This window comes from Typha angustifolia, chromosome 13 (genome assembly GCF_048772165.1).
Source record: "Typha angustifolia cultivar Huaian chromosome 13, ASM4877216v1, whole genome shotgun sequence".
Taxonomy (NCBI): domain Eukaryota; kingdom Viridiplantae; phylum Streptophyta; class Magnoliopsida; order Poales; family Typhaceae; genus Typha; species Typha angustifolia.
The window spans coordinates 1,222,360-1,237,192 of record NC_133251.1 but is presented as its reverse complement, the minus strand read 5'-3'; the positions used below and the strand labels follow the sequence as shown (position 1 = coordinate 1,237,192).

General features: G+C 36.6%; 3 protein-coding genes across 3 annotated transcripts; all 3 read left to right on the top strand.

Moving 5' to 3' along the window:
* Positions 1–221: 221 nt before the first annotated feature.
* LOC140772832 (probable inactive heme oxygenase 2, chloroplastic) lies at positions 222–3,382 on the top strand. Its single transcript, XM_073115038.1, has 4 exons — positions 222–667; positions 973–1,196; positions 2,713–2,820; positions 2,921–3,382. The coding sequence occupies exons 1-4, from the start codon at positions 238–240 to the stop codon at positions 3,011–3,013; spliced, it is 855 nt and encodes a 284-aa protein (XP_072971139.1). The 5' UTR covers positions 222–237; the 3' UTR covers positions 3,014–3,382.
* Positions 3,383–4,488: 1,106 nt separating this feature from the next.
* LOC140774865 (uncharacterized) lies at positions 4,489–8,389 on the top strand. Its single transcript, XM_073118026.1, has 6 exons — positions 4,489–5,132; positions 5,905–6,140; positions 6,218–6,476; positions 7,442–7,621; positions 7,701–7,856; positions 7,957–8,389. The coding sequence occupies exons 1-6, from the start codon at positions 5,103–5,105 to the stop codon at positions 8,128–8,130; spliced, it is 1,035 nt and encodes a 344-aa protein (XP_072974127.1). The 5' UTR covers positions 4,489–5,102; the 3' UTR covers positions 8,131–8,389.
* Positions 8,390–13,592: 5,203 nt separating this feature from the next.
* On the top strand, positions 13,593–14,549 carry LOC140774867 (uncharacterized). The gene has a single exon (XM_073118027.1). The coding sequence runs from the start codon at positions 13,713–13,715 to the stop codon at positions 14,499–14,501; it is 789 nt and encodes a 262-aa protein (XP_072974128.1). The 5' UTR covers positions 13,593–13,712; the 3' UTR covers positions 14,502–14,549.
* The last annotated feature ends 284 nt before the right edge of the window (positions 14,550–14,833 follow it).

Below are 14,833 nucleotides of genomic sequence, written 5' to 3'. Positions count from 1 at the left end.
TTTGTTCCAGTCAAGTTAAAATCAGAGTATTTTAGAAACTACTCCATTTGAAAAATTATAAAATGATTGAGATTTGAACCAAAATAAATCAATTATATATATATATATATTCACATTCTTTTTCAACTTGAGGCACTTCATTAAATCTAATTTCTAGTAATCAAAAAAGAAAAGAGAAAAAAAAAAAAGAGGTATAAGAACAAATCTTCCAATTCCTTCCCCTCCAAAAACGAAACAATGGTACCCTGCATAGCAGCAGCCCCTCCTTTTACCCCCTTCCCCTCCAAATTCCAACTCTTTCCAAAACCCAATCTCCCCTCTAACCCCTATAAGTTTACTCGTTCCTTTGCTCTCTCTTCATCTTCTTCTTCTTCTCCTCCTCCTACTATCACCACTACTCCCACAGGTCCCGTCGTGAGGAAGCGTAAGAGGTACCGCAAACCCTACCCTGGGGAAAACGAGGGCATCGTCGAGGAGATGCGATTCGTCGCCATGAGGCTCCGAAATAGCTCGAATGGCCGCGGGAGAGAGGAGGAGGAGAATAAGGGAGAGGAGTTGGAGGACGCGTGGCGACCGAGCATGGAAGGGTTCGTCAAGTACTTGGTGGATAGCAAGCTCGTCTTCGATACCCTCGAACACATTGTCGATGAGTCAAGCGATGTCGCCTGTGAGAGCTCTCCTTAGTTTCATCTCTTTCTAGGATAATTTCTCATATTTTTCCCCAAAAGTGTTTAATTTATTATTTAAGTTTGCTAAATTTGCTTAAACGAATCATCTTTTAAGGAATGCTACATCCGCAGACTGATTTCTAATTATTGCTCAGTGCCAATAAAGTAACCTGGTTTTCATGCTTAATGTAAAACTCGCAGCTGTTTATTGAAATAAGTGACTCTCACTAAGAAGAGGGTTATAGATGTTAGTGTTAATTTGAAGACATGCTCTTGAACTATGTTTCTTGCATTGTTCCTTCAGATGTGTACTTCAGGAAAACTGGTCTGGAGCGGTCGACTAGCCTTTCTAATGATTTGGAATGGTTCAAACAGCAAGAGATAGTAATTCCAGAACCAAGTTCTCCTGGAGTCACTTATGCCAGTTATCTTAAGGAACTGGCGGAGAGCAGTGCCCCATCCTTCCTTTGCCATTTCTACAATATCTATTTTGCACATGTGACTGGTGGTCTCGGAATAGGCCGCAAGGTACTCTAACTAAATCTTGATATGCTTAAAAATTTGACAAGTTCATTCATGTATTGTGGTCTTGGGACTTGGGATCATTTTAAAATTTAAGATGAATAGGTGTGAACTTCATTCATCGGATGAAAGGCGAAGATTGTGAAGAAAATGATATCATGTTCATTTTGAAAATTCAGCTGCAATGACTTATTGAACACAATATATAATCTGATGTCTGATGTTTCCTTTTATTGGAACTCTGGAAAATAGCTTGTGAATTTTATGTGGGATTTATAGCTTTGAGAAGCTGCAATTGTTTTGTTAAGGACCAAAAAAAAGCTAGTTTGTAGATCAGTTTTTTACATAAGATTTATTTAGCCTAGATATGAGACTTTTCATTAATCTGTCATGTACTTCATAATAGTTGTACTTGGACTATAAATATGCATTTAATAATACTTTTAATCTTTAAATTTCTATATATCATGTTTCAGAATGAAAGTATGGAAATAAGACAAATTTTGATCCTACTTCCGTTTAATGCCTCATCCATCTTTTTTATGTTCTACTTTTTTCCGTGTCATTATTTTAGTTTCCTTTTATTCGGACTCTTGTCTCTTTAGGAGTCAAACCGAACGAACAGGCAAAACAGAAAAATTAAAACACTGAATCAGAGTAGTTTACTAGGAGTCAAGGGTCCTATAAAATTTTGTTGTTTCATCAATTTGTAAGATTTCGAAATTTGACATTATAAAATAGTATAATAATTACACTGTTGAGAGCTTGGGACTTGACAATGAGCTCACAAGTTTCTAAGACAGCATATTTATAAAAGAGCTCCCATCATCCTGTGTAGTCTTGTTTGATCACTCAACTCATCTTAACCGAGCATCTCTTCAACTCTTCTCCCACTTAAACGGCACAACCCATCCTCCCTGCTGCCTTGGCCCATTTCCAGGGGCACCCAGCCAAACAGGAACAACAAAAAATATCTTTTTGTCAAGCTTGTTAAATTATGAATGTGAAATTTTTTTCTTATCATCCACAAATAGATATTCAGCAGATTAGTACTTATCATTCTGATTTAACTTTCACAGATAAATTTGTAGCACTGTATCTTAAAAAAAGTTCAAAGTTTGTGGTTCTCATGTATAGGGAATTAGTTTAACCATTGATGATGTAAGTCCTTTTATATTGACATTTAGAAATTGAATCTTTGTTTGCACAGAAGAAACTGAGAAATTCAAGGTTAAGTACTTGTTCAAAATCTTTATTTATGACTTATTGAGGCTGACTTCATTTCTAAGAGAATAAGGACAACTAAGACATCTAGAACAATAGAAGCAAAGGGATGTTATAATGGTCCCATCTTGCATGACTACATTTAAAGTTCCATGATTCTTATAGAATGCTTTTATCCTTTTATCATGTCTGCACTCATTAAATCTTCTACACCAAGACAACATTATAGGAACACAAAGGATGTCTCTGCTACCTGTCTGAAGAGCCTGACATGCACTCTAATTTACCTGGTAATTAGGTCTGCGGGAAGCTTCTCGAAGGAAAGGAACTTGAATTCTACAAATGGGACGGGGATGTACAAGTGCTGCTAAAGGATGTAAGAGAGAAGCTCAACAAGCTTGGAGAGGTAAAAGTAGCATATTATAGATTGCTGGATTGGCTAATTTTAGATTGTAGTTGGTGAAACATCAAATGATCTTTATTTGGTTGGAAATCTAATTTTGCAGCATTGGACTCGAGAAGAGAAGAACAAGTGCCTAAGAGAAGCAGCAAAATCATTTCGGTTTTCAGGGCAGATCATCCGCTTAATCATTTTATAGCTATTCTGATAAATATCATCCCCTGCAATACTTTCTTCCAGATGGAACAAGCTATAACCTTGGAAGGTCAAATTGGCTACATAACATTGCAGCTGACAAGATGATGTGAACCAGCTTCGTACCTATCTGGTTAGCACCAGAATCTTCAGACGTTAGTTGTCTAATGTCCTTTGATTGGTTACTTTCCAGACAACCACTGATTGCGTCCTGTATTCCTTGTATGTAATAATGCTGGGATCTGAAATGCTAGCTTATTTGTCTTCTTTTGGGTGCTGTCATCAAATTGAGAGTTTTCAGACATATTCTTCATTGATGGAGAGAATAAAGTCTAAAAAAATGGGCTAATTCAGACAAACTTTAGCTTCAATTTTTTATTCCTTTATTACTTGTAGGGTATTACTTATGCAACAAGGTTCGATTTATTTTCTTTCGTGCTGCAATCAAACAGCTTCCTAATATCATCATCTGATTGTGATGTGTAAACTAACACTATCACTGCATTAGGTGTTCCAAATAAATAATCTCAATGATCCCAATAAGGTCATGGCATGCCTTCGTTCGCTGCACGCATAACGCCGTGTGACCGTGTCTCACATTCAGAAAGTATTTATATCTATATTTTTCCCTTACATCAGCTTGAAAAAAAATAATATGGATGATATATTTTTCATCATGACTGATGAACTAAGCAGTTGAATAATTTAGACTTACTAATTATTAATTTCAGACAGTACTACCTTTATAAAATAAACTATTAATTTTAAACTAGAATAATTGAGATTATATTTATTATACTTATAAAGTATGATCATTATATCAATGGGGCCTGGATTAAAGGATTAGGCTTAAGAATCAAGGAAAGAGGAGAAGCCATCAAAGCAACTTCCACCGTCTGATCTGAGATGGACGGAGCTGATCTGGATAATCACAAGCGATACTGCGCTTGTGCCACGTCATGTGGCATGCTTCCAAAGTTTGGTGGTTCCCACGAGACTCCATACGGCGGGAAGTTGGGTATTGCCGCACACGAGGTCAAACGTTTGACTTTGACCATTATCATGGATTTCGATTTTGACATTTTAAAGTCATAAATCGACATTAGACTATAATTAAGTGGAAACACGCCGCCATCTTAGTCTTAACGCGTACTATTTTACCTCAATCTCTTCGGTTCTCGTAAAATTCTTTTAGTTATTTTTATCCCATTGGCACCAAAAATCTATTCCAAAGAATGTTAATTAATGTGTGCTAGTGATATCATCTTTATACGTATAAGTACGGAAGAAGGTATTATAATCTGGCAAAAAATAATATTATAGCTTCTTGTGGTCCAGTGATTTGAAGTCACAAAATATTCGTTAGAATTTGAAGGCAATCAGCAAGTCATGTGAAAATTATGAACGCCAACACGCTACATTATGCAGCCTCCTCCTCTATTCATCATGCTCTCCCTCTCTCTCTCTCTCTCTGTGTGTCTTTGATTAGAAGAAGCCCTTGTCAAAATAATTATTCATTTTCATTGGATCCAAATCAGAAAAGTCCATTTAGAAAGTGGAATAATCCAATGCTCATTTATTTATATCCTTTATATATGTGTATTATAGCTTTGCAAACGCCACCGTATTCTAGAAATTTTCGCCTCTGCTACTGGCTCTATCTTGGCCGGCTACCAAGGCGCCTTGTTCGCGACTTGTCCTCTGCCCATCTCACCATTGAGACAGGTGTAGTCCCGTGAATATTTCGAGGAGCTCCACAGAGAGAGAGAGAGAGAGGAGAAGGAAAGGTGGGATTTTGATTCAGGAAACGAGCATTTATTTGGGATCAGAGAGAGACCCAAGTGAGGCAAGAGGTTGTGGAGAAGAGGTGGGTATCCATAGTAATGATGGGAGCTCACGAGTGCAGGTGGATGTGAAGGGAAGAGGCCGATCCAGCTGTGGGTTTTGATCCTTTTGTCTTCTACCCACTTTCTAAAAGCTGCACCATTTTAGTTGTATTTTAAAGAAGAAAAAAAGGAGGGAGAAAGGAAGCTTTTATTTCAATACCCTTTCCGTGAAGAATAGAAGAAAGGCCTAAGAAGAGGGGGGAAAAAATGGCAGAAGACTGCTGTTTCTTCAACAAGGTGGTTTCTTTTATCCTCTTTTTATTTCGATCTTTCTCTCATTTAATCTCTTTCGCCATCTCTGTAACTAGATGTTCGTTTCACATTAAATGGGCAAGGAAAAGTTGGGATTTTGTTCTCTATGATTTGTTGGTAGAAGGTTTTCCCCCTTTCTTTCTTTTGGGTTTGTGTACTTGTATTGTTCCCTTTCTTTGATCTTCCCCTAGTTTTGTTTGCTTGAATATTTCCCAAGAGTTCCTTTGAGTTAGTCTTATTCTTCTCCAAGTTGTTGCCCCAGATCAGTCCAGATCAGTACCTTGGTTTGAGGCATCCCTTATTTATGTTTCGGAACAGCAGACTTCAAAGACAATGAATCCCCCTAATGTTTGTATGTACCTACTTAATGTAATCTAGGTGAGTTGCTCCTTTCATATATAAATACAATGTAGTCTTAATAAGCAGCAATAAATGTAATCCATGGCTCCACGCATCTACTTTCCAGGGGAGTTCGTTTTCCACTTCCTATTTCTCATCTTGGCTGATTCCGTTCTTTGCTTTTTACATGGTTATTCCTTTATAAATATAAATATATTTATTTATTTTAATTCTCAATGAAACATAAGACAAGTCATTTTTATTGGATGATATGTAATGTTTCTGCTTGCTTCTAATTTTTCTTGCTTTGGATTAATGATTCTATTGTGTTCATCTTTGTACCCTCTTCGTGCATATGATCTCAAAGAGTATGTGCATTTGGTTATACTAACTACAACATTGGCATTTGGTTTCACAGGATACTCTTATTATAAGGCCTCCAAAAAAATCACTACTTGCTTTGAGGATGATCTTCTCAGCCACAGCAATGATTTGTGGGATTTATATTTGCTCGGTTTGTCTGAAGCAAGTAGGAAATAACAGCAGTGCCAGAATGATGAAGATTGAACTAGCAGACCAATCTTGTCATAAACCACGTATTCCTCAATCCGAGATTCCTCATGTGCATTTTCCAAAACCAACAACTTATAGCAGGTAAACACAGTGAATTAGAGATTATACTAATTGTAACCTTAGAAGAATAATTGCTTAATAACCATTTTAGCTTGCAGGGATGAATGTGCATGCACACCGGTTCGGTACTTCGCTATTATCTCAACGCAGAGGTCCGGAAGTGGATGGTTTGAAACGCTGTTGAACAGTAATATCAACATTAGTTCTAATGGTGAGATCTTTTCTGCGAAGGAAAGAAGAAGTAACATATCTGCTATCACGAAGACATTGGATAAAGTTTACGATTTGGATTGGTTCAGCAGTGCTTCAAAAAATGAGTGTACAGCTGCTGTCGGCTTTAAATGGATGCTTAATCAGGTAAGGATTTAAAAGAATTATACTGTACTTTTCTCAAATTTGATTGTCTCAATCTTAATTCTGTAGTAAGAGAAAGCATTTGTGTAGCAGTTAGCAATAGTTGAAAGCTAAATAACATGTGTTTCACAACTGCTTGTATAGAAGACTTTCTGTACTCTTAAGTCTTAACACAACATCCATTTCACAACTGCTGGATTGGTACAGCAATTCTTCAAAAGGTGAATGTACAGCTGCTGTTGGCTTTAAATGGATGCTTAATCAGATAAGGAATTAAGAATTATCCTGTACTTTAAATTGTTGCAGAATGGGTAACAAGCCACCGTGGTCTATGAAATGTTTCCTTTTCTTGACTTTGGTTGTCTTAATCTTATCTCTGTAGCCCTTAGACTCTGTAAGAGAATGCATTTGTGTAGCAGTTAGTAATAGAAGAAAGCTAACAACATGTGTTTCACGACTGCTTGAATAGAAGACTTTCTATACTCTTAATAGGTTTTGTGCACGTAAATTATTGTCACAAATATTCTCTAGGGAATATGACTACAATGTTAGAGATGAGTTTCATCTCTGACAGGAATATGCTGCCTGCAAGAATATTAAATTTTGCTTCAGAGGTCCTATGAGTACTGCTAACAAATTGACAGTTACATCCTGTTTTGCTATGCATCAAGACAAACCCAAATGTTGTTTTGTCCACCAGTATTGATGCTATGCTGGTTGATCTACGGACGAGTATGGAGTACCATATATACAATATGTATATGGATTGGTACTGCACTTTGGTCGATATAGATTGCATATACTAGCCCATCAACTCAATACTGCTTCTCTTTTGTGATTTAGAATATGACTACTTAAGGCAATATCAACACCGCATTTCATGTGTATGGTCCATAAACTTGGTAGTGTTGACTGTTGAGAGGCATGGCAATTGGTTTAATATCTTATTTTGGCTATGAATCTTTCAGGGTTTGGTAGCAAATCATGCTGACATAGTTGACTACTTCAATCAGAGAGGAGTCTCTGCGGTGTTTCTCTTCAGAAGAAACCTACTTCGCCAGTTGGTTTCCCTACTAGCAAACAATCATGATCGATATCGTAAACAATTAAATGGGAGACATAAAGCTCATGTCCACTCCAAAGATGAGGTCATATCTCGCATCTTTCTCAGATTCAGGTTACATAATTTTGGTGGAATCCTGGGACTTAAAATCTAACATTTTACAGGCTGCTGTACTTGCAAGATATAAACCCAAACTCAATGTGACATCATTGATTCCAAAACTACAACATGCAGACCACTACACTGCTAGTGCTCTAGAAAATCTAAAGAACATCCGGCACATTGTTATCTACTATGAGGATCTCATCAACAACAGAACAGTGAGCTATCTACAACTTTATCTCGACTCTCTGGGGAGTCATTTCTCACAGAATCTCTTATGAACGCTTGCCATGATCATCTTACTTTGTTTTCATGCAGAAGCTTATGGATGTCCAGGATTTTCTTGGAGTACCCAAGAGAAAGCTAATTAGCCGTCACGTAAAGATACATACAATGCCATTGTCAGAACAAATCGAAAACTGGGGTGAAGTATACAATGCTCTTAATGGTACTCAATATGAGGGTTTCTTAGATTCTGACTATAGAATGTAGGCATTGGACCATAAAAAAATTGTGTATATAGATCGTGTCAAAGTTTTTCTCACGGTGGCAGTGGCGGTGGCGGTGGAGTTTTCTCGTCGTAGAAAAATTTATTTATTTACAGAGCTCAGTTGTTGTTGTTTGATTCCTATAAGCTATTAGTGAAGTGAAAGTTCTTTAGATATAATTTTGCCACTGTTCTCAAGTTTGATTTCCTTATCTCCAATTTTTCACATTGTACTATTGATAATTTTGTTAGTGAAATATAGGAAATCTCCTCTCTTTTTTCTCATTTTTAAAATGCACTTCTGTAGCTCGTTTGCTTCAGAGCTCTCTAGTTTATTTCTCTTGGCCCACGGAGCCCATTAAAGTGGGGTAATATTTGGGCCCAAATAATCCGATTAGGCCCATAGCGGTTTAAAATGCTTCTGGATGTTGGAAATTCTTACTTCGGGTACCTGGCACTACATGGTTGGTCCATACTTTCTTCACCTAAGGAGGTTTTAGAGATACTCTAACTATAAACAATTATTATCGAAAAAATTATTTAATAGTTTATTAGTTTGATTTGATAACGTGACTTAACTCGATTGATGGCTCAGTTGATAATACTAGTAACCTGGCATCACGATAGCTTGGAGTAATATCTAAGCGGCATATACAATTTGAAGTCTAAACTGAACGGTTTAATATATTAGTTAGAGTTTGGTGGAGCCTAAGTGAATCTATTTCTAGAGATAGTTAGATTTTTGTTCGGCTTATATCTAGGCTCTAGTCTTTCGGCTCTTGAATAATAACATAAAAAAATCAACTTTTAGCTTGTTCACAGCCTACCACAACCTGCCAACAACCCATTATGCTGAAATTTACATTTAAATGGGATGTTAGATTGTTGTTCTTAAGAATTTTATAAATAAAGTATGAATAATTAATAGCGTATTATATATATATCACTATATCGATCGCAATAAGATTCAATGTCAACTAAAAAATACTACAAAAATTATCTCATATAGTTAATAAAGTTATCACTTAATTAAACAACAACACCAAAAACATAGCATAGCTGCACAATTACATGTGCAACTACACAACTCTCAGTGGATTCCAATTTGCAAAGTAACGAATATAGAGATTCCATCTTAGAAGTCCCCCCACCCCCCATGCGAGGGGATTCTCTCATACTTTATAACATGCTCTTAGTACAACTATAAACTAATGCAAACCCTTTTAGTAATAATCTACACCAATGCCAAGTTGTCTGTAGATTTCCCACTCTTTTTTATTTCAGTAGCTTTGCAGCTTTTTACAGTCGATATATAGTTAGCATTAACCCTTTTGTTTTGAAGGTACAATACTAATGCTTATTTAATCATATATATTAATCAAAACTAATCTCTTTCCCTAGCCAAGGGACTCAAGTGGGGGGAATCTTTGTTGTATTGGCTTCTAATGGTTAGATTATCACATACAAATTATAATCTTAGAAAAAGTACCATTCTTGGGAAGTTGGTCTCTTTGAACAGATGGCTTTTGGCTGGAAAGTAGCTTTGGCAGCCATAACCATGCTAAGCTCTCACAGGAACCGTTCAATTTAATACAGTTTAACTAAGCTTAGTGGGCAAGGACACAGGAGTCCTAAATATTAGGTTTAGGAGGGGGGTGGTCACAGTGGGTGCCCTAAGGGGTCATCCTAAGGTCATGCAACTTGGGCTCTAATTTAAAGGGTCCCTCGTGTGCAACTTTGTACTTGAAGCCCCTCAACTTTGGACAAATATTTTAAAACTTTGGATCTGGGATCAAACTCAAGAATATACTACCAGCCCACAAATAAGTTTTGAGGGAAAGACAAAAGTTGTCATGGAGAACTTAGTCCAATATTGATTCTGGCAGTCAAAAGTTTTGGACTGCATGCACATAACCAGCTGTTGTTGATGTTTAGTTTCATAGTAGTTCAGATGTCTGTCAAGTTTAATCCTACAATTTACTGGTATATATGCATCGAATTGTTGATCTTTTCTTTATATAGATAATGCTTGCTCTTTAATTTGTTTATGATCGATCAAGGTTAACTTGCATATTACAGGCTAGAAGGCCACTATAACTACCAAATAACGGTTTAAGTATTAATTAAATGGGAGTCCTTAGATTCATGATCTTGGCAAAGTGAGTGGTCCTTAGCTAGCTAATTAAATTGATCAAGATGCAGTGGTGGTTGCATGGTTCATGCATGCATATATATATATATATATATAAAGAGAGAGTTTAGTTAATATTGTTTATGCTTTATTATTTTGTTTTCTCTTTACAGATTCCAGGGAGTTTATTATTCTATTAATTGCACGCCAGATGTATAGTTAAATACTAACAATTAGAGTAGAGAGATGAGTAGTATAAATAGCCCAGAAGAGTATCTTCCCCTTTGCAAATCTCCTCTTTTATTCCTTTGATCACTAGTTCTCTCCCTCCCTCTCTCTCTCTCTCTCTCTCTCTCTCTCTCTCTCTGGAGCTATCTCTTGTAGATGTCTCCTATGGCAACTAAGCAGAACTACTCTCGTAAAACGTGTGCTCTTCTGACTGTTCTTATTGTTGTCTCTCAAATTCTTGCTTCCCATGGAAGGCCTTTAATGGAAGAAAATATGGTAGAAGGCTCGCTGTCGCCTTCGGTAGAAAATGGCGACGGAGCTCCGATGATAGGCGTTAAGGACGTCCGGCCGACGACACCGGGACACAGCCCCGGTGCCGGCCATGCCCTCACTAACAAGGAGATAAGGCATTAATTTATGCTGAATTCACTCTCCACAGTGCACTTAGTACGTACGGCAACTAAGTTCGCCTTTGATGTTTGAATTTATTGTACATAATTTGTATCTCTCAGTTTAATTCTTATTGAAATTTGAAGTAGTGGTTTCATTATTCCTTATTGAATTTGAAGATGTGATTCCATCTAGTGAATGTAGTTTATGATCTCATCTTACGTACGTATTCTCCACATAGATGAGTATATATATATATATATACACAAATGCTAGTTCTATCATATTATTAGTTATTATCTACATGTATAATATATATGATCTACTTCTCTTCTGGTAATTAATTTAATTAACATCTCTCTCTCTCTCTCTCTGAGAAAATTAAGTTCCTCAACCTGAGGAGCTTCCTGGGAGTTCACTCATGTCACTTTCGAGCCTATCATTACCACATTCTACTTGCCTCGATCCCAAATAAGTATATATATATATATATATATATATATGTGTGTGTGTGTGTGTATAATTAATTAAAGAATAACTTAGTAACTAATATAAAGCTAGTTGTTTGGATATTTAATCCACACGTGGAATGAAATTAAAGTACCACAACAACATCCTCCCAGTCATTCTTGAAATGATTAAAATTATACAGCATTACCTCCAAAATAAAGAGAAATTAATTAATAAGTGATCAGGTTAACCTAAATCTTTTCTCCTTATATAATGTCTACTGGTATTAGGAGTTGGAGACATGTCAATGGTTGGAGAGGGGGCTCATGACTTAGTTAATAAGCACTTAATTATACGAATTAAGTAAAGCATTGGTTAATGCATGCACGTTCTAATGCTTTTTGGGTCTTTTTGAATGTTTAATATAAAAGTTTTGGAGTGTAGTCTGAGTTAAAAAGGAATCATTTCCTCTACCTACACATAGCATGCCTAATTTCTCCATTGCCATGCCCAATTATATCTTATGATTAAAAGAGAGAGGTTGAAGATTGAAGATAATACTGTTTATTAAAGGGATAAAGCTGGGTCTAACTTCTTTAATTAATATGTATGATAATGAGAAATTAGCATAAACAAAAGATATCATTTGATCAATTCTCAAAGGAAAAATAAAAATGTAAACCAATATCTTCAGAATTTAGTAATTCTCTATCACCATTAATGAACTCAAAATTAAATTCCAATAAAAGCCTAGCCCAAGGTATCATCCTTGTCTCGATAATAAATTTTAAATATAAGTCATTAATTGAATTTAAATACTTTGCCCAAGTCTAAGGAAATGTTATTTTCCGTATTTATATGGAAACCATTACTCTCGAAACCGATTTTATATAAATAAATGAAAAATCCGTGATTCTAATTTTTTATATATAAGTTAGTTGATCAAATAATCATCGACTTATATTTAAAAATTACTAATCAAGACAGCAATTTTGAAACGCAACTTAGTTTTGTGCATCAGACCCTAAGAAAACTTAAGACAAAAACTCTAAAAATCTAGGGTGTTTAATTTGTTTCATATCATCACCAAAACTATGTATAGTATAACAGATCAGCATGACAGCATCATACGTACAAGGGTGTTTCTCTAATAATTTTGTTCCTTAAATTATTGGACGCATGTTGGTCACACTATGTCACCATCCTGAAAGCAACCTAATTAATTAGTTGAACCAACAAATCAAAGGCCCATTTAATTCCTCTCGCCACTCCTGGGAATTACTTTCAATCCTTTCGATGTGTTTACTTCTTTCCTTTCATCCAAAGCTTTCAAAGAAGCTTATCTACATAGAGGTCAAATCAAGAAGTTCTATCCTTAGGGGAAGAAATAATAATTAAAGAAATACTAGTAGACAAAAAATAAATAAATAAATTCTCAAAGATGACTAATTCCAATGAACAATTAATTCAACGTGACTATTATTTAATTCAACGTGATTATTATTATTTTTTTGTGTCACGAGTACAATTTGTTTACCAACCAATTCTAATAGAGTTACTAGGTACCTTCTTTATAACCAAGGAGGTTATATATTCAACTTCAACTTCAAATAATATTGTAAAGAAATTATTTGATGGTTTGGTGGCTTAGTTCGATTAGGTTGATGACTTAGCAGTGCAATTAGCTTGCAGGAACAGAACAGCTTAGAACAGATCTCTGCGATATTTAGTTCGGAGCAATTATTCGGTGACGCATATGGTATAAAGTATAAACTAGGAAGATAAAAACTCGGTGAGGCTTAATTGCCTCTGTATCTAGAAAAGATTGACCCTTTGTCTGACACATATTTAACATTCGAAACTCATAAATAATTTAAAAAAAAAAAGGAGTACAACTTTGTCAAGGTGATTAATTAGACCACCATCAATCACTATGGGAACTATTATTATTATTATTATTGCATTAATATCTTTGGACTTAAATATTTTTTATTCTCTTCGTCTAAATAAATTATTGAGAAAAAATTAATTTGGAAACTAATTGATGTGGCTAATTATGCAAGTAGTATAAGTTTGCGGCCAACGACCCCTCTTTTGTACGGTATGTCAATAACCCACGTGCATGGTGATCCTCCGCAGCCCAAGTGGCAGGAACGTCGGACAACGGGGGTACGTGGGATGTCCCTATTGGATATCAGATGGAATTCACGTACTAAGATATCTAGAAGGTGGCTAGAACTATTGATAAAGAGAGTTGGTATACGAAACCTCACCTTCCCCCTACCTTCCTCAAGTAATAGAAATCCATGTCGTATGTTTGGAAAAGAAAGGCAATCAAAGAGTTATAATTAAGAAGAGAAGAGAGGAGTAGTAGCGAGAAGGATCGACATGGAGGTGGTGGTGCAAATGGCTCAAGAGCAAGACTTCCACTTCGGTGTCAATTACAATTCGGCCTTCATGATCGCGCCGCCGACCCCGAAGCCCTTCGGCGACCCCTCCGAGTACCACCGCTACTACTACTCAAGCGCGCCGACGAGCCCAACACGCGCCGCTGCCGCTGCCGCCAGCGCCATGCGTGGAGAAATGTTCTCCTCCTCCAACGCGAAGGAGTTGGACTTCGCTTTCAATTTTACGCCTTCCGCCGCCGTCGCCGTCGCCGCCGCCGATGAGCTCTTCGAGGGTGGGAAGATCAAGCCGTCGAAGCCTAACATGGAATCGCAAAGAGAGAGAGGGAGGCCTCTCACTTCTGTCTCTACCACTTCTTCTAGAAGGAGGAGGGAGTCGAGATCACTCTCTCCTATGAGAGGAGAAGAAGGAGAAGGAGGAGAAGGAGGAGAAGGAGGAGAAGGAGGAGGAGAAGGATCTAAAGGAAGTGGAAGCAAGAAGTGGAAGTTGAAGGACTTGTTCTTGTTCAGGAGTGCATCAGAAGGGAGTAAAGATACGTTAAGGAAGTATATTATTTCATCAAGTGTGAAAAATAGTATTGGTGATCAAGATAGTGGTAATAGGTCCATGAGGAGGATGCACGAGATGCATTACATGGCGAACCGCGCGGCGGCGGAGGAGATGAAGAGGAGAACTCCGTTGCCCTTCCACCGGAATAGTTTGTTCGGCTACCTGCGTTTCAACCCGGCAATACATAGCATAACTAGAAGATTGAACAACCGTGGCAGCTAATTGCATGTTAAGGGAGTATATATATATATATAGCAATCCATTGTTTAATTTCTTTACTAGGTTTGTGATTATAGATCTTTTTTTTAATTATTATTCTTTTTAATATATACTATAGATCTGGTTGGAGATAAGCTGTAAATTGTTAAACGTAAAGAGAAATAAAAAAAGAAAAGAAAAAAGAAAGGGAGGTGTGTTTGAGAAATTTAAATTTGTTAATTTATGAGATGATTGCAACTATATTTTATACTTGGTTGGTGCCAAATAATGATAATGATAATAATAATAATGCTTTGGTATAGTTTAGATCAAGTTCAGAGGATTAGACTCTTTGG